We start from the raw sequence: 26777 nt of genomic DNA, 5'->3' as shown, positions 1-26777 counted from the left end.
AAATCTCGCCTGCGTCTTCCAGAACTCAGCCTACATTTAGAGCAATTACCTGTTAGACAACTAATTTCAACCATACATCTCAGAGCATTTCAAGGAAGGGTTAATTCTTATGACTACCGCCTGTCCCCGGGTGGACTAAGTATTGGCAGGTGAGTTTGACGGAACCACTTGCAAAAACTAAGGTATTTGAGAATGAAAGCATAGCGCCTGAAAGGAGTTATTACAGGTTGACACCACGGCAGCACAGGAAGGGCCCGGTTTGACGGGCGGTAAGCCGGCACTGCTATTTCCTACAGTGCTCTAGGGCTGAACTCCCTCCCTGTGCTGTCGGGGCCGCGCAGGCCGAGGCCCCCCCTCAGCGAGCAGCCCCGCGGGGGCTGGCGGCTCGCGGCGGCTCCTAACGCCCGGCCTCGACCCCAAGCCGCCGGCCCCGGGCAGGCCGAGGCCCCGGCCGCCGCTCCGCCTCCCTGAGGGCGCAGGGCCGCGGCTCTCTCGCGAGAGCGGCCGCTGAGGGGGAGCCGAGCGCAGCTGAGCGCGGGAGGCCGTGACCATGGAGTCGGCAGTGGAGGAGCTGATGCCGCGGCTGCTGCCCGTGGGCGACTGCGACCTGCCCGAGGACTTCGACCCCAGCGTGCCGCCCAGGACCCCGCAGGAGTACCTGCGGCGAGTGCAGTGAGTGGCGGCGCCTCGGAGGGCCGAGGGTGGCGGCATGGCTGGGCGGCTGCGGTAGGCGAGGGGGCTGCAGCCGGCGATGCTCGGCTCGCCGCAGGCAGACGAGGGCCGCTGCCTGACCGCTGGCATCCCAAAATCTCCCCGTGGGATGCGCGGTCCCGCTTCAGGGCGGCTGAGGAGTAAGCACGCTTCAAGGACGCTGGTGCCGTGGTGTGTAAACTGAGAGTGCTTTGTGTGTAAACTCAGAACGCTTGCTCTGTCGTTCCAAGCCGAACCTTCTGTAATTCTTGCATGTACAGCCAGTACTTTGGTTTTCCTCACAAACTTAAAGATTTGTGCAGTGCCATATTACAGGGACATTCAATATCTAACCACCTGTTACAGTGACGGAAGAAATGCAGCACTCTGATTTTATTTTGTAGGATTGAAGCAGCTCGATGCCCAGATGTGGTCGTGGCACAAATAGACCCCAAAAAATTGAGGAAGAAGCAGACAGTAAACATCTCAGTAAGTCTGGGCCGTTCTACACCTTTTGCTTTGCATGGAGGAACAAGTAGAGGGAAGTTGTTAATATTATATGTGTGTATTAATCTGGGGGATTTGTTGGGGTAAGTAAAACAATAGCATTGCTGGGTTTTAAAAACACCCACAGAATGAAATTGAATGAAATTGAATTCTGGTTTTGAAGAAATACCTGTTGAATGAATTCCTGGATGACAGCAGTCTTGGTAACTGATTTAAACTGGTAATATCTATACCACTTGATACATAGCAGACTTACAGCCTGAAGAAATCAGATGTTGCATTACATTTTACAAATGTTTACAATCTGCATAAGCTTTGGAAGAAAGCAATAGCCATGCCTATAGTTAGATTCAAATAAATACCTAGGATGAGGTAGTAAATGCACTTAAGGTTTACTAAAGTTACATGAAATTCTAGCACCAAATCTTCCCTTTTTGGTGGAATATTGTATTGGGATTTACCATTACAAGTAGATTTTTGTTGTCACGTTGCCCTTTTTGCTTGTCTTTCAATCTGCTTCCAAATAGTTCAAGTGACCAAGTTTGTCTGTCTTTAATGAAAACTGTGTCATCTGAAATTTAACTATTAAATTGCTCAAGAAAACTTTCTAACACTGGCATATGGCCATGTAACTTGCAACCGTTCTCATCGTTTTTCTCATCTTTTCATAATAGCATTCTTAAAAATTTGTAAAAAGACTTTTATTTACAGTAATTCTCTCATGCTAATCTTTAAAGAGGTTGTATCTACTCAACTGTTAATCTCCTAAAACATATTTTTTCAGTCTTCTGTCTTGCTCAATTTATAATCTGAGCAAGTAGAACTCCTAAGATTTGTAGCAGCTACCCAAGATAAGGAAACAGCACCCTTCTTTTTATTTACAGGGAAATTAAGGCAGAACAAGTGCTAAAAAGATGACCTTAAGTATTTATTTTTTTTTGACAGCACACTTTGAATGCTTGGTTTTCCTTCTTTAGCATGGGAAGAATTGAGTCAAACAGAAAATTTGTTTAGACCAACTGTCAGATCAGTCTTGCATGTTGTCATGAAATTACCTTTTTTTAAGTGAGTACTTAAATCCTATTTTTATCTGCTGGTAAATTTGACTAATTCTCTTGCTCTTAGGTATTCTTTTTATAAAACTTTCTTTACACTGTAATTATTGCCAGTGTTTCCCTAGATTTCTGGATGTCAGCCTGCTCCTGAAGGATACTCTCCAACACTGAAGTGGCAGCAGCAGCAAGTAGCCAATTTCTCAGCCGTTCGTCAGGTACAAAATGGTGTGTGTGAGGGAGAGTGGGGGGGTTGTTTTCAACTTGCACTGTCTAGATAGAGCACGTGTGCTTCTGGGGGAACAACCTTATATCTTTATCTACCACAAAACATAACTTTTCTATACTAGATGTTGTTAGGCAACTATTAACTTCTGGAATTGGAGGGGAAAAAAGAAGTGAGTATCTACTGTGAGACTTTTAAATTTCTGATGAAACGTCTTCCTGAGTGTCATTTAAAAAAAAAAAAAAATCCTTCAAACATAGTGTAAATATCTGACTATGTTTAGACTAAATGATACAGAGTAGTTGAGGGAAGACAAAAATCACTGATGTTTTGCAGTTACATTAAAACCTAAGCACTATCAGGACTGTTCTGTAAAACTCAACATCAACCAAAGAACAAGTGGATTCTAACCCACCGTGAGAGTTGTGTATGTAGAACACCCAGTCCATTTGGGATCCTGTTTGTGGGATCCATTATGGGGAGAAATACTGATCTGGTAAATGTTACTGTAAGGTTGTAGTATTAGCACGGACTTAATCCTTCCTATTGCATTTGTACCCACAGTATGTGTTATCCACAGTTCAAACAGGGCGAAATGCAAAATATAATAAAGATGTGTATGAAGTACATCTCCAGTACTGCTGAAGGAATGTTTACAATGCGTTGATACTGAATTGCACTGCAGTTGCTGTGGCATTGAGCTTTGTATGAGCTCATTTACCATTTTTTCAGGGAGGTAAATCAGTAAAGCTGGAGATGTATGCTGCTGCATCTATATTGCAAACACTAACTGAACTAGCTCCTATTTCTACAAGGTATTACTTTGCATACTGTGTATTAAGCACAATCTTAGAGTTTAGCAGAGCTAAAGAAATGGATATCTGAAGTCATATTCACTCTACAGATATTTCTTTTATATACAAGTTAATTGTCCTCTCACCTGTACCAAAATTAAGATGAAATATGAGAATATCCTAGAAAATACTTAAGAGAAAAGGCCATCAAAAGTCACTTGTCACATAATGCATCAGGTGTTGTTACTTACAGCATTTTTAGAGGTCTGCTAGACTAAAAATTGGGTTAGGTAAAAATATTTCCAGTATCAAAAGTTTACACTGCAATACAGAAAACCATCAAGCAGGCCAATTTCTATGTTCTGATTTGTTTTATATAGAATCCCTGTCAGAGGAAATATACGAGGAAAGTATGTTTGCAGTTCTGTAGGCATCAGATACAGAGCACTGTTGGAAACAGGACATTGGCTTTCTTTGCTCTTTGACTAATCCAGTTGTTTTTTTCTCTTGGTAATAACAAGCCTAAGAGAAATCTGTAAGACTAGTAGAGCTTACTACTTCAATATAAAGCTTTATGCAGTAGTCTTGAAAATTCCTTCAGCTTTAACATTACTTCAAAAAACCCTGTACAAGTAACAGTTACATTTATATTAAGAGGATTGAGGAATATTTAGCCTTTATACTGCCTTTAATGATGTATAGAACATCATAAAAATACTTCTTTATGAGGATTAAGAGCAATGAAGAGCAATTAAGGCTAGGAGATAATAACTGTAAAGTTAAACTGTGATTTGGCTTTCTTTTAATTACTCAGAGTCTGAACAAGCACAGAAATCACTGGCGGTCACAACATTTGGACAGTAATGTTAATATGGTGAGTAGAATTCATAACAGTTCTGTGTTTTTTCTAGTCATTGCATTTAATTGTGTTTGGTTAATCTTGCTGTACCATTTAATGCAACAACTTGTGAGTATTACCATGTTTGTTCTTCGGTGTCTTCAAGACAGCAATATTTCACAGTTTTAATTTATTTTTATTTACTTCAGCCAAAATTAGAGGATGAGGAAGGATGGAAGAAGTTTTGCCTGGGTGAAAGAGTCTACTCAGAAGTAGATTCGCGATCTGATAATGAAAATCTAGGAATTGATTACATGAAGGTGAGTATCTAATTCTCAGCTGCTATTTTCACAAATAACTACCAGAAACAATGCTACTGTTTATTACCAATTTGTGCTAAATAAAAGGCAGACCATCCTGTGAGCCCAGTTAAGACCTATTTTTCTTCCCTTTTAAGTGGAAGCAGAGTGAAGCAGAGAACAAGTCTCTCCCTTCAGTCAAAAAGTAGGAAGAGTTCCCTCATCTGTTCCCAGCTAAAACACACTACTTTGTTGCTAACTGACATGAATGGAAAGCTTTTTCCATACTCTGCTTTAGTGTTTTGTGAAAGTGGTTCCTGTCCTCGTATGCACTACTCTATAAACACGCCCTTCACTGCATCTTTATTTAAAAAAAAAAAAAAAAAAAAAAAAAAAAAAAACTTTACAAATAACAGCAAAAGCAGTGCTTTGATATCAAATTTGATTGGACCTTATCTTAAACTTGCTTGAATATTTTTTTCATAGACACCAATGCTCAGAATAGAATTCAAAATCTTTACAAATGTATGATTGTCACATTAAAATGTTATTTTTATTTTAATTTAGAACTTAAATGCAGAAACATTATTATAAACAGTTTCCAACCTGACTTTTTTCAGGTGGGCTTTCCTCCTTTGCTAAGTATTGTAAGCAGAATGAATCAGGTAAGCCTACCTCTTAGAATAGCATAGTGGCCTAAGTTATTACTTCCCGTGCTCCATCTGTTGCATAAGTCTTACCTATTTTTTCTGTGTTAGAGGAAATAATTGTTTATTATAACTGCTATTCAATGTACGCTTACAAGGAAAACACTTATCTCACCTTTAACCACAGTTTTACTAGTGAACATATACCATGAATGGTTCTAAGTGTATTTTCTCGCTGTAATTGCTCTCTAGAGCACTGTAGTGTTTGAACTGCTGCTGAATGCCCCTTTAGGGGCTTACAGTATTTTAAGATTTCTCCTTTAGTGTTTTAAGTGCAGTTCTTCACGCTGATTTTCTTCTAGTCTTGCAATGTATGTAAGAGTTGACAGATGTTTACTATGTTGCTCGCTAGTCACCCTTATAGAAGAACAGTCAGTGTGATGTTTTCTTTTCTAATTTGTAGCTATTTATCCATAACTTTTTGTTAACACCGAAAATTGCTCTATATAGGGGTCTTTACTTTTTTAAAAAGCTTTTGTCAGGAAATGCTGCTATAACAGTTGGTTCAACCTTATATCTAATTTTAACCTGAACTAAATACCAAATAGAATTACAGTCAAGTGGAAATGTGTAATGTCTGTATTTAAAGACAAAAATCACAATTGTTTTTATATAATATAATCAGTTGGGTAGAAGGACAGCAAAACAAAACTTTGCAGATATTAGATTGTCTCTTTCTGTTCCTCTTTTGAAGGCAACAGTAACCAGTGTCTTAGAATACCTGATAATCTGGTTTGGAGAGAAAAAATTTACTCCTGAACTGGTAACTCTTTAATTTATTCTAACTACTTGCATGCGATTGCTTTAAACAAGGGATAAATTGTGCATTGCTTTCCTTGAAATTATTTTAGTTTCTAAAGAGATCTCTAGATGGATGTACTGTATTCAGTTGCATTCAAAACTCACTTGATTAGATACTAGATTGAACACTCACACAACTTTTTGGAAGGCTAATTAAAAACACAACAAATTCGGATGTTTTAGATATTGCTAAAACCCCTCCTTTTAATTTGTTTGTCACACTAACCTAATCTTCAAGGTCAGAGGAGTATTAGTGCTGTGAGTATTATTGCTGCTGAGAAGAGGGCCAGAGTCTAGCAACTTTAGGTCTGACCAATTTAAGTTGTCAGTGTGCTGCACATTGTATTTGCCAACACCTCCATTTTATAGTTGGGAGTTGCATGGTAGGCTGCAGGAAGAGATGCATTTAATCTTCCCATGTGCAGCACTGACCAGAAAGCTCATCTGTGTTAGCATGGAAACGGATCCAGTCAAATTAAAAAAAAAAAAAAATGGAAAAAAAAAAAAAAAAAAGAATGATGGGGTACAGTACCACGTAGCTGGCCAAAACTAGATTAACTAGCTGTGTAATGTCATCTTACCTACAAAAGACCGTGGTAGGTGCACCTCATTCAGTACCATAAAGTAAATGAGTAATAAAAACTTACTTTGCTAATACTAAACACAGTTTCACTATTTTTGAGTTACTTAAAAGCTTTTCGTGTTCTGTCTTTAGTGACCACTATGCTGCAGAGGATATGCACATTGATTCTTAGTTTATTCTCATAATGAGAGCCACTAGACACTAGAATTAGTTTAAGGAGTTAGACTGGTAGCTAAATTTAGGTTTGTAGGGATGCAGTAAAATTCAGTGAAGTAAAAAGCAAAGAACACATTTTCACAGTGGTATAAATCTTAAGTCTGACTAAACAGCATTAATACCGTAAAGATCTGACTTCTTATGTTCACTCTTCAGGAATAGTTTTCTATAGTTTGTGAAGCTAAAAATTATTAGCTATGTAATAATCTTTAGATGTTACTAAATGCTTTTTCCAGATTAGTAGTGGAAGCTGTATTGATTTATATCTTACTCCAGAAAAATAGAAGGAAATTCAGGACTACTGTACTCTGCAGTCTCTAATTTGGCTTTCAAACTCTTCACTTCTGGCAACAACATTTAAAGGAATCTTCAATTCAGGTTTTTGAGACCTGTGCTCCAGGCCTGCTACGTATAACAAGTTTCCTTGTGTAGATCTTAAGAAAATACCTGTAATTAAAAATGTCTTATTTAAATTCACACAGGGTAGGTGGTTTTATGCATTGTTGGCATGCCTTGAAAAGCCTTTGCTACCTGAAGCTCACTCCCTTATTCGACAGCTGGCAAGACGATGCTCAGAAGTCAGAGTACTAGAGGTAAGATTTAACATTGTGCAGAGCATTGTTTCAACTTACCAAACTATTAAGAAAATGATTTTTCACTTCTTGAAGTCTTGGTAAGTAATTTCTTACGTCTGAAACCTGCTTGAGAATGAAGGAATAACTACAAGCACATTACATGGCGGATAACTTTTTCTATTGGACATGGTTATCAGAAGAACTGTTCTGGTATTTGTTTCTCTTTCAGGAGAACAAGAACGAAGAGCAAGTATCTGCTCTGAACTTGATAATCTGCTTAGTTAGCAGGTAATGCAAGTTACAGATCTAAAATGTATGTCCAGAATAAATGTGTGATTACCCTTTGCCTAACCTAGATTCCTTTAAAGTGGAAGTCAATCCAAATTCTCTGGGTGTAGGTCTTTGTAGGTCTGCAAACACACTTTGCTAAAAGGACTTAAGCCGAACCAAAGAGTAAAACAAAGTAAAACCAACAGTTGCCTTGGATGAGCTCCCTGAACAATGAAGCTATAAATACAACAGAAACACTAAAATAAGACCTAGAAAGCAACCGGTCCAACAACTCAAAGCAGAGTAAGGAGTACGTTGCATTAGAGGTTCTCACCATATTTCATTTCTTCTCTCCTAGGTATTTTGATCAACGCGATTTAGCTGATGAACCCTCCTAGACTGTTTTGGGAATACCAACTATTTTGTGTTGCTATGGTCTAAAGAGCGTTACCAGACATTGCACAGATCAGACCTGAAGTACAATACAAACCCTTTAGAACACCTTCAATGTAACAACACATTTGGCACAGCTAAGAATAACTTAACCTGATCTTTAGAATGAGATTATCAGTGTCTCCAGTGTCATCATCATAAAGTGGTCAGTGAAGTGTTTGTCATCACCTCCCAAGCTACTGTCTCAGTAAGCTACATTCTCCATTAGAATTTTCTACCATCTGAGTGTTCCTGTGGACACTGCCTTAGATAAAGACTTCTAAGTTAAAAAGATGTTACATTACAGATAATTGTTCTTTATCTACCACACCCCTTGAGGGCTTTTTAAATAAAACTGAAGCATATTTTAAGTGTTCTTAAATACTGTGGCTTTTCTCATTCTTCATAGTATTTAAAAACTGTCTTAGTATAAAAGCCTACACAACTGAGACTAAATGTGTTTTTTCAGGCATCAATTCCTGAGCTTAAGTTCCGCTAAGCAGTTCAACTATAGCCACTAAGTTACTGAAACAATTATTTTAGTAAAATATAAAAGACTTCCTGAGTAATAATACTCATTACTTCCTAGTAAACAGCTACAGCAACCTGGGAAAATAGCACAGTTGCATTCAATGCTCTTTAATAGAAGCATTTATTAAACAGAACAAATTTATTTTCTTTATAGTATATTGACAAACACAGTAGCTCACCTATTTGACTTCATATATACTTAACGTGGAGTGATTTGCCAAGAATATCAGCATCTGCTTTGTACATAAACAACTTTCTGGTAAAATCCAGGGTAAAAGAACTCTGAATTCTGCTGGTAACAGCAGACAATATACAGTATTGAGTTTCATACAGGAAGCAGATGTCAATTAAGTCCCTGACTATTTAAAAAAGACAGCTCATTAAGCACAACACGTTATTGATAAACCTTTAATGCGTCTTGGAATTATTGGCACTGTTCACAGTAATCGCAATTGTCAAGTGAAAAATGAAAGTGCATTAATATCAACTACAGGAGTTTTAATTCTGGAGAAGCAAATTACAAAATGATTCTGTGTGCTGATAAGGAATATCTACCATGTTGCATAGGCCTAAAGTGTGCCATTGAAGTGTCCATCTGTTAAGCACAGTGCAAATTAGTCACTTTAGGAATAGTTTTAGCATGTTAAAAGCAGGGTGAGTCGTCAACTGAAGAACCCCTTAAATGCATTCAGCAAGAATTAGCTAATTTCTCTAGCCTTATAATTTCAAACAAATCTGAATCATAGAAGTGGACAACAGCCACAGCTTTCCTGTAAACTACCTGTATAAGAGCCCAGTATTTGCAGTCACACAGCTGATCCCTATGGAGTTCCAACCTCCCTGGTTACTCTGACCTTTGCTAGGTCTATAAACAGTGGGACAGCGTTCTGCTAGACTGAGTTCTCCTTCAAATGTTTCCTAACCAACATTTTTTTCAGTTATAGCTAATCTGAACTAGCATTCACATTACATGAAAAGATCAGAAGTTGGTCATAAGTTCAACTAGCATGTTATAATAAGTTCAATTATAACAAGTCCCTGATTACCGTGTTTATAATATACGGCTTGCCAGCTTGTAACAGCAATCTGGAAAAGGCTCAATTCAGTATAAACTTCAGACATCCCTTAGAGATTAAGGAAGAACAGCTTCCACTGTTCCTGCCCAACAATGCAACTGGACAACATACGCTTATTCCAACACAGAAGGTAGTTAAAACAGACAAAAGTGTTGTTCAAATATATTATTTTATAACTGTCCTGTTAATTACTGGTCTCAAAGCAGAAACTGATTCACAAGGCATTCTCACATTTCTGAAAGTATAAGACCTGACCCTGCCAGCAGAAAAGTCTTACAGCAAAATTCATTAAAAGTTTAAACAGGATGTTTTCATGCTTACCTACAGCAAGATATGTATTGTTATACAAATCTTGTAACAAGTAGTATCTAGCAAACCCCAATATCCTCAAGAGTCTTGGTGATGTCTTTACAGCTTCTTGCAGGCCTAATCATCTTCCTGTACACACTCATTACAGAAGTGAGTTGTAGCTAGCAATTAAAAACAATTATGTTAATATTGAATTTATGCACAACAGGCTAAAACAAATTTCCTTCTTTGCTGAGTAGTAGACGACCTTGTCTGTAAAATTCTGATGCAAAAAACGGCTATTATTTTTAGGGAGGATATGCTGTTATTTTTGTAGAAATAAGTGTTTTTTTCTACTGCCCCATATCAGTCCTATAAAAGAACTAAGCCTCCACTGGACACTGTTAATGAAGGCTGTTGTGATAATTCCTTCCTCAAAATAATACAAAAGAAGTTGCTGCCTCACAGTTAAGAGTGCATAAAGAAAGGCAGCACCTTGGCATTCATGTTAGGTGACAAAAAACACGGTTTCCTACTCCAATTGAGTCTTGATTGGGTTTTTAGTCAGTTCTTAAAACATACATACAGTCTGTGCTGGTAACAGAAATCTTTTGTTGGAAACTTTTGAGTAGACAGTTTTTACCATGATAGACATTAATACCTTGGTATAGAATTGATTTCATACCAAGATACGAGGATAGCGTTAAATTATTTTGATGAACATTTATTACATACTTGGGAATTCGGCTGCACATTGCAATAATTTACAAGCTACGTACAAAGCTGAACTGAGATACCAAAACCACAGACAAAGGATTTTTAAGGTAGATACCCCAACTTGAATGTGCTCTACATCTTCTGTATCATCACCTGGAATTTACCTGCAAGGAAAAAGCAAAGTTGGATCAAAGTATCAACATTAGATTTATTTTTCCAAGTGATTAATACCTTGTAATGATTTTGTTAAAAAAAATGGTATGGAACATTTCAATCTGACAGCTCAATTGTGAAATATCTAGCCATGATTTAATTTTAACATTTAAATTTAACTCCTACTGAACTTTTTTAATTTTTTTTAAGTTGATGCATATCCCAAGCAGTTTTGTCAGCTAAATTTATTTTTTTGCAAAGCCTATGGAAATTTTCAAATCCATCTTAATCAACTTGTGTAGGATAGGTTGCTACCCTTCTTGTGGACAGGTTACTTGTGGATAGGTTACTACCATTCTTAATGACTTCTGTAAATAAAAAGCACATATCTAGTTGTTTTTATCTTCAGTTACTCCAGTAGCCTTCTGGATGGATACCCTTACGTATTTTGTGCTTCCAAATGTAAACACAACTTTTAAATTTCGTTTTCCACTTAATGTCATGGAGGTTCACCCTCCATCAGTGTTATCGTAACAGTAAAGCAGTCATCAAGTCAGTAAGGAAAGTTACCAAGTGAGCTAATAATCTGAATTCCGAGAACTACTTACATGCAGGCATTGATGAAACTTCAGCTGTGACAATACTCTTTATTCCCAAATTTGATAGGCCGCCTCTGATTAGTCCACAGGTAAATGCTAAAAACTAAATATAAAGTTACATGTTAAAGAAGTTTCAAGCTTGATGCAAAAGGTTGGAACTAAGTAATGACCAACTGAGGGCTTAACCCTTTGACAATATAAAACTATGAAGGTTTTGCTATCCTATATCAGTGCATCAGAGGCAGAAGTTTCTTCCTAACTGCACAAAAAATGCAAACACCAGTTCAATGACTTTCCATTTGCTGTCAAGCCAGCTCCCACCATCAAGTAACTCAAACATGAAAACAGCAAGTTTCAAAATTGCTATTACTCTTTCTTGATCAAAACCACTGTTCTGAATAAGGTGCATTTCTAAAAAACACAGGTTTTGAAGATTAAATGTCAGCTTCCCTTTTGGAGAGTGTGTATCCATCCAACTAACAAAATTTCAAGTTAATAAGTCAAGATGATTCAAATCAAACTCAGAGATGCCAAGGATAAAAACAAAGGGTACCTTTGGTGCATGTTCTAAATACTGCTTTCCTGCAGACATTTGTGTCAGGAGTCGAAATTTATTATCTTGAAGGACATAAATACCCTGTTTAAAGAAAAAAAAAAGTTTTTAGTAGAGTATCCAGTAACAAGTAGTCTGCATTTTACCAATCAACATCACCAACAAACAAACCTTGGCAAGTTTTTCAGCTGTTTTGTATACAGTTATATTCAGCAGTGTATAACTAAGTGTCTTAACCACTGAAAAATGAAAATATTCTTCAAAATAAAAATGACTTAAAGGCAGCCATTTAAATGCAATCCATCCTATTTAAATGCATGTTAAGGCAGTAATATCATTTTCCCACACAAGTTTTCTACTTAAGTGTATTGGGAGATGCATGAAAAAGTTCCTATGTTAATTAACTGTAAGCATTACTGTCCTGTCAGTTTCTAACTCCACTACAGTACATATGAAATCAACAGCATTTAGTCTTTTCAAACAGAGTGGCAATAACTAAATTATAAGCAACTATTAAATTGTATTCTCCAACTATACACCAACATGAAGCTTAACAAATGCTTTTTAAACAAAACAGATAAATAAGGAACACTTTGATTTTCTTATCAGGTAATTAATTCTAGAACAAGACAAACAGAAAATGCCCTAGTAACTCAAAACAGTGTTACTGATTTTGTAACTGTGATCTTATTCTAGATCACTTGTACCTGATGATTAGTCCTGAGGTTATCTATTTGTTTTTTGAATACAGTTGTCCAAAAATCTTTGCAAATGAACTTCATAATATCTAATTCATCTTTGAATCTGGCAGTATCTTTTGTAAACCTAAGAGAGAAGTGAGAAACTTATCAGTAATGAAGGTACACCCAACAACTCGTTCTGGCATTGCTCAGCTTTCTTCATGTTTAATAACTTAAGAGTAACACGGTGTTAATATCTGCAACAATACAGCAGAAGAGATGTGTTTGAATAATGTGATCATTAAAGACAGCTGAAGTACAGAAAGACACAGAACACTTCATAATATTTATCTTCAATAAACTACCTAAACATAAAGCTCACACTTCCGCTACTGTTTGGAAGGGCTCCTTCAATACCAAAAGAAGCACTAAAACATAGGAACAAACATGCAAAACTTGTTCCAGTTTCCTAAAAAACAACCTCTTTCCCTAGTTCATTTCAGAATTCTCCCCCTGCATCCTCCTTGAGGATCTTTATGTGGCACTAAAGCTTCACTTTGGTCAATGAAAACATGACTTCGGGAGCTCAGGATCCTCTACACAACCCCAGACCAAGGGCCCCGAAGTTAGGTGTGCAGCAAGTCACCGTGCATCCCGAGGGGGCTCAGGGAGCTGAGGAGGTGGGCACAAAGTTCCAAGGACTAGGAGTACTTTAGAAGAATAAAATCCTAGAGTAGCCATTCATAGAATTATGTTTAAGATTAATTAAAAGAGAAAAAAAAATCTTGAAAAAATCATTCCAGAAGTAGGAAACACGCAGAATAACTAGGCCTACAAACAAAAAGTGCACTTAAAAAGGATTATAAGTAACCGTGTCCCCTGTGTGATTGTCTTCACGACAGAAATACATAAAAAACGTGGTGTACGAACAGGGGCGCCAGCAGGAGCGAGGTGTCAGGAGGCACACAGCAGCAGCCCAGCCCGCGGTCTGTCAGAGGGAGCGAGCAGAGGGCCGGCCCTCCTGGCCCCCGCAGGCCGGGGGAACGGGGGAAAGCAGGCGGGGGGCAGCCCCAGGGCCGAGCTTGGAAGGAGCCGAGCTGGAAGGGGCCTCGCTCACCTCTCGATCAGCCCCTGCCCGACGCGGAAGCCCATGCTCTCCAGCTTGGTGGTGCAGCGCCCGTTCTCCTGCAAGACACAAGGCGTCAGCCCCGCGCTCCCCGCCGCCGCCGGCCGGTCCCGAAGGCGGTCCCCGTCCCCGCTCACCCCTTCGCCCTGCTCGGCGGCGCGGTACAGCCCCGCCACCATCTCGCTGTGCAGCAGCAGGAACAGCGTCTCGTCCGCCATCTCCGCTCCCCCCTCACACACACCCGGCGCCACGGCAACGGCACCGCCGCCACCGCCGCTGCCGGGCCCCTCGGAGCCGCGCCGCCCTGCCCTTTCCGGCGGCCGCCCGGCCTCCGCAGCGCCGCCCCGCGACCGGACGGGACCGGACCCGACCGCACCGCTCCGGCCGCCAACCCCCGCCCCAGCGCCCGCAGCCCCGGGGCTGTGAGGGGGCAGCGAGCTGGGCGAGGAGCCCGGCGGGAACCCGCTGCTGCCGGGGGTCGGGAGTCAGAGAGAGACAGAGACCGTTTTTTATTAATAATAAAAATGTGTGCTTGTGTTTATGTTTTTATTATTATTTTTGTGTGTGGCTTTGGGGTCGTTTGCTCAAAAATGGCTTCTCGAGGCCCACGGGGCGCTGAGGCACGCTGCAGGCGCCGAGGCCGGGCCGACCGCGGGCACACAGCCCGCACCTCAGCGCCATTGACAGGCCTTGCCCCCCCAGCCCGCCCGAGGCCGCCCTTCAGTAACGCCCGCGCCCATTGGCTGGCCCGGCACGGCGGCCGCTCTAGGGGAGAGGCGATTGGTCCCCGCCACGGGAAAATGACGTTGTTAGCTCTCGTTAGCCGAGAGCGGCGTCGCTCTGGCGGGCCCCGCTCGGTGATTCGTAGAGCTGACAAGCGGAGCCTTTCGGCGATTGGTTTACTGCACTGTCAATCCACCTTCGAGCTCTCTGATTGGTGCGTGCGTGCGGCGAACCTTTCCCGCGGGGCGTTCCCTTCCCCGCCATGCCCTTCTATTGGCTGCGGGCGGGCCCTGCGGCCTGGGCGGGGCCTTCCAGTTACCCAGCGGTGCCTCGCGCTGGGCCCCGACTAGGCCGCGCCGCGCCGCGGGCGGGATGGCGGTGGCGGTGCGAGCGCTGCAGGAGCAGCTCGAGAAGGCCAAGGAGAGCCTCAAGCACGTGGACGAGAACATCCGCAAGCTCACGGGCAGGGACCCCAACGATGTGAGGTGAGCGGGGCCCGAGGGGGCGGCTCGGGGGCGGGGGGCGCGGCCCGGTGGGGGGGGGGGGGGCCCCCGGGGGGGGCCGGGGGGGGGGTGAGGGGCTGTGGGGGGGCGGGGGGGGCCCTGAGGGGCATCCCGGGGGGTGTCTGAGGAGGGGTCCCGGTGAAGCCCCGGTGCCCGCTCCCCGGGGATTCGTGGCCGTGCGGAGCGGCAGGGAGGATCTCCGGGAGGCTCCCGGGCAGAGCCCACTGACGGTGCTGTCTCCCGCAGGCCCCCTCAGAACAGACTGCTGGCCCTCTCAGGCCCTGGTGGAGGTAGAGGGCGAGGAAGCTTATTGCTAAGGTAAGGAGCCGCGGGAGGCGGCCGCCGGGTTCCTTTAACCTTCCCCGCGGCGATGGTTTGCTCTCTTCCCTGTTCTCTTTGCTCATTGCAAACTATTAAGAGTCGCTGTCTTAGCAAGCGGGCATGAAAGCCGGGTAGGAGGCCTACGAGGGCATTTGGAGTTTTGTATCATGCTGTGAAATTTAAGGGATCTTCTCATTCTGAGTTACAGCATTTGTAAATGCCTGGTTTTCCCTAAGTTTTCAGTCCTTTGCCTGAAAATTGAGGTGGAACTTCGAAATGGAGGCATAGTGTGGGGTATCTGGGACATTGTCTGTTTGAAGTCTCTTGGTAATCAAGAAACTGGTAGCTTTTCTAGAAGGGATAGGAAGAGTTAAAGTCGACAGGAATTTTAAAGCATGTGTGGATAAAAGCACTTGTGTTCTGTTGTGGATTTTCAATTTCTTCCTTCTTTCTCCCCACCCCCAGTAGATTGAGAATGAAGGGCTGATTTTTGTTCAGGGATGCCTACTTAATGCATTATGTACTAGATTTTTTTGTTGTTGTTAAATTTCAACATTAGACTGTTGTTTAGGTTATAATTCTGAAAAATCTTGCAAATTGGAATACTTGAACCTAATGGAGCTGCTTCTTTGAGGGTAGCTACTCATTTGAATAAGTGTAGAAATTCAATTTTAAATTAGTTTGTCAACAAGCAATGTATTTAAATACTTTACTGCTGTAGTAATAACCACATGATTACAGAGCTGAGTAAAATTTATGACTTGTTCTGAGATTACAAGTGGCTTTTTTTAGGCGTGGATTCTCGGATAGTGGAGGAGGACCCCCAGCCAAACAGAGGGATCTTGAAGGGGCATCCAGTAGGTAGGTGCAAAAACTGACGTAGAGAACTTATTTTATTAGAGTGAGAGTTTATAGCAGTAAATTTAAATAGCAGTTCTTACTTCTAGATATTATTATAACTGCTGACTTTTACTGTCTTCTTCAAAGATTGTGTTCAAGACTTGTGAGAAATGTTTCTTTGATGATAGCAATTGTCTGTGGTGTAATCGCTTTCCAAATGCTATGGCACTATAAATATTCTTAGTAATGTAGAGATTAGAGCAGAAATACACAGATATAAAAACGCGAAGATTCTTGCACAATGGAGATGAGGTGTAAATGCACAATTTAATCTGCACCAGATTCAAGGCCTTGTGCTGTCTGTAGTATCACTGTGGGAGAGAACCATGTGGGGAGTTCAAGAACTTTGTGTGTTTATGATGGATTCAAAATTCAAAGATGTTAAAGTCTTCCGCTTGCTTTAATGAAGAGTACTTTTCTCTTGTATACTTTCTCTAATGCAGTGGTAAAGTGTTTTTTGTCCCTTGTCCCTCCTACAGGTAACTCCCCCTTTAACTTACTAGACCTTTCTGTTGCAGGCTGTAGTGTATGGTGCAGAGTTTTCTGAATATAGTTATGGAACTAAGTGCCAGATTCTAAGAGCGTGATTAAAAACTTACGGAATTCTCTGTTTTACTTGGTGCACCATCTGCTTACATTTTGCTTAGTAGCCTGGAATTGTTTTACAGTAGACAGAAATCGAATCGTTGCTGAGGTTTCCCTTTCACTAACCTTAATGCATACAGTTTGACAACAGACTCAAATTTCAAGCTTTCACAACTGGATGCAAATAAATTGACTGTGGCTTTGATTACAGTGAATTGCATTCTCAGACCACTTACATGCAGTGGTAGTTCTTGAAAAAGCAAGGCTTGCTTTTGAATCTGAATTATGCAAAACGAATGTTGTGAAGTGGCTTTACCAGTAATAAAGGGCTATGCCACAAAGACAAGAGTAGAAGCTGAAAATAACTTTTATTTACAGATTGCCTTGTTGTTTTGTTTAAAAACTTCAGCTTTTCCAAGTACTCAATTCCCAACTAAGTGCTCTGTCTGCCGTAACCTGTTTTCTAGGTATTCAGCTAGATAATTTCAGAAGCATTTTGAGTTTGGAAAAAAAAAATCATACTGACCTCTTTATCTTAATGCGTTTAAATATCACTTATGTTTTCCTTACACAAATAACCATTTTAGAGATTCTGGAAAAAAATTAAAAGTGAACTATTAAAAACAAGAAACAAGATCTCCAAAGACGTGCTCAGAAGTTAAATACAGTAGTAATGTGGGCTCTTCCTTTCTTTTACTTTACTATGCAAATTAGATCAAGAGTTAAACCATTTTTTTCATCTATCGCAAACGTTGTTTTTTTTTACACCAGCAATAGATTCTGTCTGCAGAAGCTCTACTTGTCTCCTCACTGTTCCAATGACAGATTTTACTGGAATCATCGGTTGTTCTGACTATACATGCTGACTTGTATTTCCTTGTGTTAGAATAGATGCTGTCCTTAAAATATGTTCTCCAGTGACCACTAATGCTTTTTCTTCCTCAGGCTGGGTGGAGAACGCCGGACAAGACGAGAATCACGCCAAGAAAGCGACGCAGAGGATGATGATATTAAAAAGGTAATAGGTGACAAAAGGAGCTGTACAGAAAAAGAAAAGAAAAAAACATGCTTACCTGGAACATGAACTAAGTAGTTCTTGTTATTGCTGTTGTAGCCAGCGTTGCCATCTTCTGTTGTTGCTACCTCCAAAGAGCGAACACGTCGAGACCTTATACAAGATCAAAATATGGATGAAAAAGGAAAACAAAGGTATTTAGAAACTTCTTGTAAGCAATAACGGAGGTGCTTCTGAGTGGTAGTCTAGAAAGTAGTTCTAGATTTTAAAAGAACTATACAAATGGTGTTATGTATCAAAATACAGTGTTGAAGAGGAACCAGAATGGTATAAATTTGGTTCCTATTTTAAAAAATAGTAACAACACATCATTCATTTCACATAGCTGGCAGGTGGCCTGAGGAGCAGAATCTCTGAAGTAATAAGTTTTGCTAGCATTATTTTAATGGGGCATCTTTAAGACAACTTCATTGGCAACTTAACATTTTGGAGAGTTATAATAGGAAACAAAACTGCAATTTGAATCTGGGGACATCCACTCTGTTGTTCTTTGCACTGTAGAAAATTCTGTCAGTGCGTTTTGGAAGTAACCAATTGTTCCTCAAGTACCTAGAGAACTAGTGAAGATGCATCTTAAAAGACCAGTTACAAAGTCAGTACAGTTGATTCTTCAACAATTATTTTGTTGACTGAAGAAAACTTTGGGCTGTGGGGTTTTCATTTTTACAGAGTAATTCCATCATGTGTTTATTTTGTCTTAATACTTTCAGGCTTGTTTCTGTGCATACAGTCTGGCTTTCCTTTTTCATCCTTTTCTTTAGAGTCTTCCTACTTATTAGATTTTTTTGTGTGTGTGTTAGCTCACTGCTAAAGTTCTTGTTGGGAAGAAGTGCTGGAAAAGCAAGCTTGCAACTGTATGCAACTGCTTGGACTCTGCCTGCTTCAGTCTGCAGCTCACCTTGTGCCTCAAATATAGTGAGGGCTGGAGTAATGAACTATAGCAAACTTCTCTGATAAGGACCAGAGATTAATTTGCACAAAAAAGGCACTTAGGTTGATCTTTTGCAGTTACAACATAACTAACAGACTGCTGTTACTTCCATCACCAGCTCCCAGCTGCTTTCCTTACAGGAGGATTTCACAATCCTTAGTGGACTTCATAGAGTTCCTGGCATAAGAAGTTTGTCTTTTTGGAACGGCAGGTTTTAGCGTTTTCCATTTTCTGGGTAGATAGTGGTAAAAAACCACCACTTGCTCTGTGTGTGACTCGTCGTAGAAAGAGGCTCTTCAGGAGGACAGCGTGCAGTGGACTCTGGTTTTGCTCTAGGCCATCTGAGATGTCATCTGTATACAGATGCTATTGACCAAGTAATCCCTAGCTTTCTGTTCCTTACCCATTCCTAATTTTGTTGTTTCAATTACAAGTACCTTCACCTCTCCATGCTAGATTTGTGTCACTGCAGTTGAGCTTTGTCGTACTGAGAGAAGAGCAGCCTTTTCTTTTTTCTAACTGGGTGAAAGTTCAAGGCAACTAAGAAAGTCAGCTTCTTGCTGTAGAAGCACTATTTGAGGTTAAATGAAAAGAAATAACGTGAAATTTGGGATATTAGTTGTTTAGAAGAAAGGAATTCCTTAAGAATTTTACTTTAAATTTTCTCAAATCAACTGATGATTTGATGAGAGCAATTGTGGTTTCATCCAACAGTGCAATGTCTCATTGTATAAGGTATTATGAGGTAGACTGTGGCAGATAATCTTTCACTCCCCTGTAGCTCCTTTTCTCCTTAATCCTCTTAGTGGTGTGGGGGTGCTCTTCCTCACACTGTATTTACTCAGCCTTTTTGTCAGTTCTCGGGTTTTGTTTTTTTAAATATTTCCTTAGCGTCATTATTCTCATGTGAAATGTGCAGGCTCCTGATTTTCCCAGTGCTAAGTGTGCTGCGTTATGGATAAGAGCTGTCTTGCTCTTAGGCAAAACATGATATGTCAGTGCAAATTATATCTTCGACTAGTTGGCACAGTCACTTTGTGTTCTCTTGCTAGCAGCCTTGACTGGTAGTAGGCCTTTAAAAATAAACATCTCTGAGGTGGGAAAGTTTTTCTCTGATTGTTTATACAAATAAAAATCTTGGTACTTGAACTGAAACTCAAACTTCTTTTTGTTTTTTTACTCAGGAATCGACGTATATTTGGCTTGTTGATGGGCACTCTTCAAAAATTTAAGCAGGAGTCCACAGTTGCTACTGAGAGGGTACTTATTTTTAATTTCATCAAATTTTTGATTGTAAATAATAAAGTAAAGTGGTGTGATTAAGCTGCTTTAAATAGGAATGATAATTCCCATGGTGTGGGTTGCAGGTGTAGCAAATTGGTAGGAGTGCAAAAGGGTTTTTCTTTGCTTTAAATTAGTGGAATTGGGGGTGGGAAAGCAGGAAAGGGACTCTAACGTAATTTCATAACCTTACAGTGCCTTCTGACCATTGCAGAAGTGGTAAGGCAATGTTGTTTGGTTTTTTAATTTCAGTTCATATTTAAAACATCTAAAATACGAAATAGATTTTTTTTTTATTGACATTGTTTTTGGAACATTTCAAAATACCTGGAATTTAATCAGGTAAACTATTGTTTGTAGGCTATTTCTGTCACTAATGGTATTGCTGAATCAGTGCCCACCCTGATGTGTTCTGGCTTTTTAAATTACAGCCAAGTATACAGAAATGTATGGTGTTGTTAAGCCTTCTGTTTGACTACAAGTGGCTGTTTGCCCTGTAGTACAGAAAATAAGCATTACTCTTTTTATAAATGAATATGTAATTGTACTGAAGCAAAGGTTTTGCATAGCTTAGTGGTAACTTCAAAAAAACTTGCATCTGGGTTGGTGGTAACTATATTCCTAGTATGACCTTTTAAATTGCGAAGGTCATGGTATTGCTTACAGTTGCACTAAATGGGTTATTCACTTACAAATAATCTATAGATTATAAACTGTTTTAAATGTTTATGGAAGAAAACTACTTTCAGCAGTCTCGTGGAAGCAGATACAAAATCTTAAACTTTAAAACCTCTTTTGTGTGGTTTTAGCATAGCTGGCTTGCAGTGTTGATATTGATTACCTCCAGATTCAGTATTTGGATATCCTACTGTTTTATCTAACTGGCACTGTAGCGCATGAAGAAGACCAAAGTTCTTTGTTGCCTGTTTGCCTTTAGAATAGGAAGTTATTGCAAGGGATGGTCTGGAAATATGGAGTCCCACTATAATTTATATCATTATATCAAGATGTTTGCATAAAAAGACTTCGAGAAGTTCTTCATTGCAGCATATTTCTGAGAATGTGTTGCTTTCTTCATACATAAAATCTTGCTGTAAGTCGAGGTGGAAGCCCAAGGAGTCTTATGACACAGCTCTTTTTGTCAAGGCACTGAACTATATATAAATTTTTTAGGCAATTTATAATCTGAACATATGGCTGTCTAAGACATACAAACAGGGCACTTCTGGATTACAATAATATAATTAATGTCCTCTAATGACAACAATACTCAGAATTTGCAGTGTCATTTGTTTTGTTGGTCACAAACATCAGCCTTTAGCTCTTCATTTGCTTGTTGCCTTTCTTCCCTCCAGGTGGAGTTCCTGAAATGTATTTTTTTTATGCCATTTGAAAAAAAAAAATCTTACAGGTCATGTTGAAAATTCAAATCTGGAGTGAGTGATAGAAAAGCAGATAGAAAGCCATAGGGGCACATTAACTTACAGTTAATGGGCCCCCCCCGCCCAAAAAAAAAAAAAAATACACACTAGCAAGCAAGCAGTGGTGCTCTTCCTCCATTACCTGTAATTTAGTAGACTTCCTTAAACTTCCTTATTTTTTTTTGAATGCCCTTAAATAATTTTAGTTAGACCAAACTTGAATGCTTGATTTTGGAAAAATATTAAGGTATTTCTTTATTTATCCTAGCAAAAAAGACGACAAGAAATTGAACAAAAACTTGAAGTGCAAGCAGAGGAAGAAAGAAAGCAAGTTGAAAACGAGAGGCGAGAACTGTTTGAAGAAAGACGTGCTAAACAGACAGAGCTGCGGTTACTGGAGCAAAAGGTTGAGCTTGCTCAGTTGGTAAGTCCTAGTTTTGCTCTCAAATCTTTCTCTTGTTTAGAATGTATGTTCTTGGGTATCTTACGGTCTTTAATTTCTCAGCAAGAAGAATGGAATGAACATAACGCCAAAATAATTAAATACATAAGGACAAAGACAAAACCTCACTTGTTCTACATACCTGGTAGAATGTGTCCTGCTACACAGAAGTTGATGGAAGAATCACAGAAAAAGATGAATGGTAAGTGGTCTTTATGATACAAGACTGCCTTTGTTCTTTCTTCCTTTTGGTGTCTGCTGCACAAATTTAAGTCTTTGTGCTTAGATACAGTAATTTCATGCTCAGGACAAACTATGTATTCTTGCATGGATGTTCATCATAAGTAACAATATAACTTGTTCAGTGACTTAATTTTGTTGGTTTGTGCTCTGATTCTCTTAGAAAAAGTCGAGGAATATACATAAACAAAAAAGTATGTGTTTAAAATGTCCTTATTGTTTACTTTAGTATCTAGGTGTATGCCAGTGCAACAACTTCCAATTTAAAAAGGCTGATTTTATGGATTGGAGACCTGAGGAAATGCGGGTTTCTTCACAGAGGGCTGGGAAGTTTTGTCTTGAGCACAGTGCTAGAAATTTATGATGATTTTTTTTTACCTTAATGTGTGTTCATTTCTTTGTTTCACAGGACGACTATATTTTCCTTTTGCAAAACAATTTAAAACACTGCGGGTGATGGTAGTCCTGTTGTTCTTTTGATTAAATAGAGCTTCTCTGTATTTTTTTCTTTAAAGAAGTTTTCTTCATTGTCTGGGGTGAGGGATAAAAGAAGCTAACTCACCTGTCTGAATAGCTTACATTATTAAAACTTTCTGAATGTCTAATCTGCTTTCTGCTGATTTTTAGTGTCTTCTGATCACCTTAGGAAGAATAACCTTTTTATATACGAGGGAATATAGGTATTGGTTTGACACACTATTGGTTGGAGTGTTTTTAATTAAGTTAAAAACTGGTAGCTTAGATTTAGGATTTTACTGTTCTGATACTCAGCTAAGCTGATTATTCAACTTGCTTTGTTTTAGTAAGTTAACCAGCAGTCTTTTTCATTATGCATGAATGGCTTGCTACTTCAGAACGAATAACAATGCAATTCTCAAGTTAAAACAATTTGATAACTTACTAGCTTATAGTTAAGGAGAAAATAGACTTCAGCTTCTCTAGCTACCTGTCTGAAACTGTTATTTTATCCCCCAGCGCTCTTTGAAAGCAGGCGCAATGAATTTGCAGAGCAGATTAACAAAATGGAGGCCAGGCCCAGAAGACAATCTGTGAAGGAAAAAGAACAGCAGGAGGTGCAGAACGAAGAAAAGAAGCAAGAACAGAACAAGGAGCAGGAAGAGGGTAAGGTGGCTCAGCAGGTGGAAGAGTTGGAGACAGGTAATCAGCACAATGATGTAGAAATGGAGGAGGTAGGGGAGGAAAAGGGAAAAACAGGTTCAGGGCAGAGTGATGCAGAGAAAGACCAGGAAGAGGAAGAACAGAAACATGAAATGGAGATTAAAGTAGAAGAGGCTGCTGAGGTGAGGGAAAATGACAAGCAACAGGATGGTCAGCCTGAAGAGGTCACAGCTGTAAAAGAGGAAAATGAAAATACTCAGCCAGTGGATAATGAGCAGGATATGGTTGAAATCAATGAGGCAGATAGTGTAGAACCTGTAGAAAATGAAAATGGCAAAGTGGAACCAGAAATGGAGTGTGATGCTCAGCCAGAAAAATTGGGTAATGTCCTTTCTCCTGAGAAGGAGAAAGGTACCAAAGCAGAAACTGAAGCTGAAACTGAAGAAAAACAGGAGAAGGCATCTGAAGCTCAGCCAGAATCTGTGGCTGAGGCCCCATGTCAGCCGCAGTCTGTGCCACTGCCACAGTCACCTCAGTTGTCTCAGTCCATGCAGGATGCAGAGCCCCAGGCAGACAAAGATGAAAATGCTGTGGTATCGGTAAAGGTAGTCGAGGCACAGACAGAGCAGAGTCAGACACTGAGCGTAGAAATTAAAACTAAGACTAGGAGTAGAAGCAGGGGTAGGGCAGGGAACAAAACTAAGAGTCATAGTCGTAGTAGCAGCAGCACTAGTAGCAGTAGTACTTCAAGCAGTACTACTACTGGGAGTAGTACCAGCACTGGCAGCACTAGCAGTCGGAGTAGTTCCAGCAGCAGCAGCACTACAAGTGGAAGTACTAGTAGGGACAGTAGCAGCAGTAGTTCTAGCAGTAGTGAAAGTAGAAGTCGGAGCAGAGGAAGAGGTCATAACAGAGACAGAAAACGCAGGAGGAGCGCAGATAGGAAGCGAAGGGATGCTTCAGGAGTAGATAGAAGTCACAAATCCTCAAAAGGTGGGAGTAGAGATGCAAAAAGCTCAAAGGATAAAAGTTCAAGATCTGACCGAAAGAGATCTATATCAGAAAGTAGTCGGTCAGGCAAGAGAACTTCACGGAGTGAAAGAGACCGTAAATCAGACAGGAAAGACAAAAGGCGTTAACAGAAGAGACCAAGCTTCCTTAGCCTAATCTTTGCAGCAGAAGATTATTTGAGTTGAAAGGATTCCTTGTAAGGAGGAGGAGAAGGCTGCCTTAAGAATTGCATGCTGTAAAAAATCTTTTGGAAAAATGCAGACTGTTTACCAGGCATTCTTGTACTTTTTACATAATTTTGTAAAAGGTCACCTACCAAAATTATGTGAAGTTCCTGAAAATGTAAAAATAAAAGATTAACACTCCTTTGCATCTTTTTTTAAATATCCTGTACTCATTAAGATCCTCTGTATATTTTAATAGGTAAATCTTTAAGTTGGTGTGATCACTTCTTCTGTATCATAAACTGTTTTTTTTGTAGAAATAAATGTGCATTTTAAATAAATCGAGATGTCCTGTTGACACTTAAATTCCCCTTTTAGATCATATGTAAGGAGGTAGTGTTGCAGGAAACTTAATTTTGCTTTTCCCCTCTATTCCTTGCAAGAATTGGAATCTTAAGACTCCTCTAAAGGGAGTAATCTCTCCAGTGTTAGATAGGAAGGGAAAGTAATTGCTTTGAATCTATGCCTTTTTGCTTTCTTCTGTAATCGCAAATTTTTACTCAACTCTATATTCCAGTTATGAAACTTTTTCCTACCCATAGGCAAGCAGTGATTAAATGTGAACACTGACCAAGATAGCTCAAGTCAGTCTGGAATACCATTCTTACCTGCCTTCTGCAGGTCCTTTGGTAGTGTTTACATCTATGTTCTGGAGGTAGTTACTATGTTTAATGATGTTCCTTGCTTTGATGGACAGTGGAGGAAGGACTTCAGCTCGCTTCCCAACCAGGAGTCTCTTTTTTTAGTTACGGTCTGATCGTTGATCCCTTCATACCAGTAGGAATAATAACATTGCAGTGTTGGAGTTACCTGGGACTACCTAATACTAATGTCATGTGTGAAAGAATGTTTTCTGAATGTATTTAATACAATTCAAAGTGGTATGGTGTTATCTATGAAGGTGAATACTGTTTTTATATAATTTTGTATGGAAAACAATAACATCTGTTGCTCTGTTCTGTACACGTGCAAATAAATGTGGCTTTGTAGACTACTCTCCCAATGCCTATGTCTTTTTCTCTAAAATAGGCGTACTGCCTTTGTACATTTAAAGCATGTGTCATAATTACAGATGACTGTACCTTAGCTCTGTATCTAAAATACTTCATAAAGGTTTTAACTAATGTCTAATAACTGAATGTGAAACTGTTATAGTCTGGACTGTCTTAACAGTAAGAGAATTAATCTGATGTGCCAAATGACAGATCAGGAAGTCCTAGAAAGATTTCAGAATTGAAATGAGCTGTAGGCTGGTTTTTTTTTTTATGCATTGAATGTCATGCATATACCCTTTTTTCTGAAACACAGTATACTTTCTCTGTCGGTGTAGTTTGGGATGGTGTTAGTTTTCGGACTTTTCTTCTGAACTCAGAGTAGTGACAGACTTCTGAACTTTCTGGCTTACAGAAATGTGCCTAGCAAGGGATGAAGTGAAATGTTCTCTTAGATTTAAACAGTGGGAAAGCTCCTTGGGTTTTCCTTCTCTCAGCTGGTAGAGTATGTTATGCAGATTCTTCAGTCCATTTGCTGCTTCAAATCCTATCTGCCTCTGCAGCTCTACAAGTGAGATTGCTTTTCACTTCTTGTTAGTAGTCTTCAGCCATGCTTCCTTTCCCTTCAGAGGAACATGGTGGATTAATGTCATCTTGTTTTTGGAAGCAAAATGTTCAAGTGTTCTATTAAGATGTTAAACATTGTTTGCGACGAGGAAAAAGTCTTCTACCAAGTAGCTGAGTAAGCGTCACTGGTTTGAATGTTTCAGCTAACTTCACATTTCAAATTGCATTTGGAAGTCATTTCAATTTACTTGGTTGTTATCTCTAACAGTATTTTGTAAGATTTCCTGCTCTGAGCTTGAGTGATCCAGTGTTAATTGATACCTTTTGTAGTTTTATTGTACAGGTTTTAATAGGTAAAACTGTAATTATACTAAGCTGGAATATAAGTGTATTTATATATGTGTGTGTAATTATATTAAGCTGGAGTAGGCTGCTGGTCAGAAGCTGCATTACTGTTTCAGAGGAGAATATAATAAATTATATATTTATAGGTTTATAGTAAGCGTGGGTGCTGGTAATTAAACTAGGGAATGGATTGATTACATTCAAGTTTCTTGTTTCAGGTTGTATTACAGGCAGGAATATATATTTGACAAGGTGAATACAGGAATTTTGTTGCCAAGTTACAAAGCAGGTGATGTATTTGATAGTTTAATGCTTGCTTGAAGAAATTTAACTGCCATGGTTACACAGTGCTGTAAATAGTTTCGCCAAATCCAAGCAGCGCAG

General features: G+C 39.7%; 3 protein-coding genes across 4 annotated transcripts; 2 read left to right on the top strand and 1 right to left on the bottom strand.

Annotated features, from left to right (window-relative positions):
* The first annotated feature begins 452 nt into the window (after positions 1–452).
* On the top strand, positions 453–8372 carry GEMIN2 (gem nuclear organelle associated protein 2). Its single transcript, XM_035327142.1, has 10 exons — positions 453–672; positions 1095–1179; positions 2378–2467; positions 4084–4143; positions 4317–4427; positions 5027–5071; positions 5808–5876; positions 7196–7306; positions 7518–7576; positions 7917–8372. Exons 1-10 carry the CDS (start codon positions 551–553, stop codon positions 7954–7956), a joined length of 792 nt encoding a protein of 263 aa, XP_035183033.1. The 5' UTR covers positions 453–550; the 3' UTR covers positions 7957–8372.
* A 245-nt stretch (positions 8373–8617) lies between these two features.
* Positions 8618–14046, bottom strand: TRAPPC6B (trafficking protein particle complex 6B). 2 transcript variants are annotated; one of them, XM_035327145.1, is made up of 7 exons: positions 13851–14046; positions 13705–13772; positions 12615–12732; positions 11908–11991; positions 11364–11457; positions 10718–10766; positions 8618–10067 (listed from the first exon to the last, which is right to left on the bottom strand). In XM_035327145.1, the coding sequence occupies exons 1-6, from the start codon at positions 13929–13931 to the stop codon at positions 10735–10737; spliced, it is 477 nt and encodes a 158-aa protein (XP_035183036.1). In that variant the 5' UTR covers positions 13932–14046; the 3' UTR covers positions 8618–10067; positions 10718–10734. The 2 variants fall into 2 exon arrangements, with proteins under 2 accessions (XP_035183036.1, XP_035183035.1); XM_035327144.1 differs by having other exon boundaries at positions 8915–10766; positions 13851–14045.
* Positions 14047–14737: 691 nt separating this feature from the next.
* PNN (pinin, desmosome associated protein) lies at positions 14738–25485 on the top strand. Its single transcript, XM_035327977.1, has 9 exons — positions 14738–14921; positions 15186–15257; positions 16053–16121; positions 17691–17763; positions 17860–17954; positions 19936–20011; positions 21722–21877; positions 21959–22097; positions 23111–25485. Exons 1-9 carry the CDS (start codon positions 14809–14811, stop codon positions 24391–24393), a joined length of 2076 nt encoding a protein of 691 aa, XP_035183868.1. The 5' UTR covers positions 14738–14808; the 3' UTR covers positions 24394–25485.
* Positions 25486–26777: the final 1292 nt, after the last annotated feature.

The sequence above is a fragment of the Oxyura jamaicensis genome, chromosome 5, assembly GCF_011077185.1.
Source record: "Oxyura jamaicensis isolate SHBP4307 breed ruddy duck chromosome 5, BPBGC_Ojam_1.0, whole genome shotgun sequence".
NCBI lineage: Eukaryota > Metazoa > Chordata > Aves > Anseriformes > Anatidae > Oxyura > Oxyura jamaicensis.
Note: the sequence above shows the minus strand (reverse complement) of the source record. Positions and strands in the feature narration are given on the sequence as shown.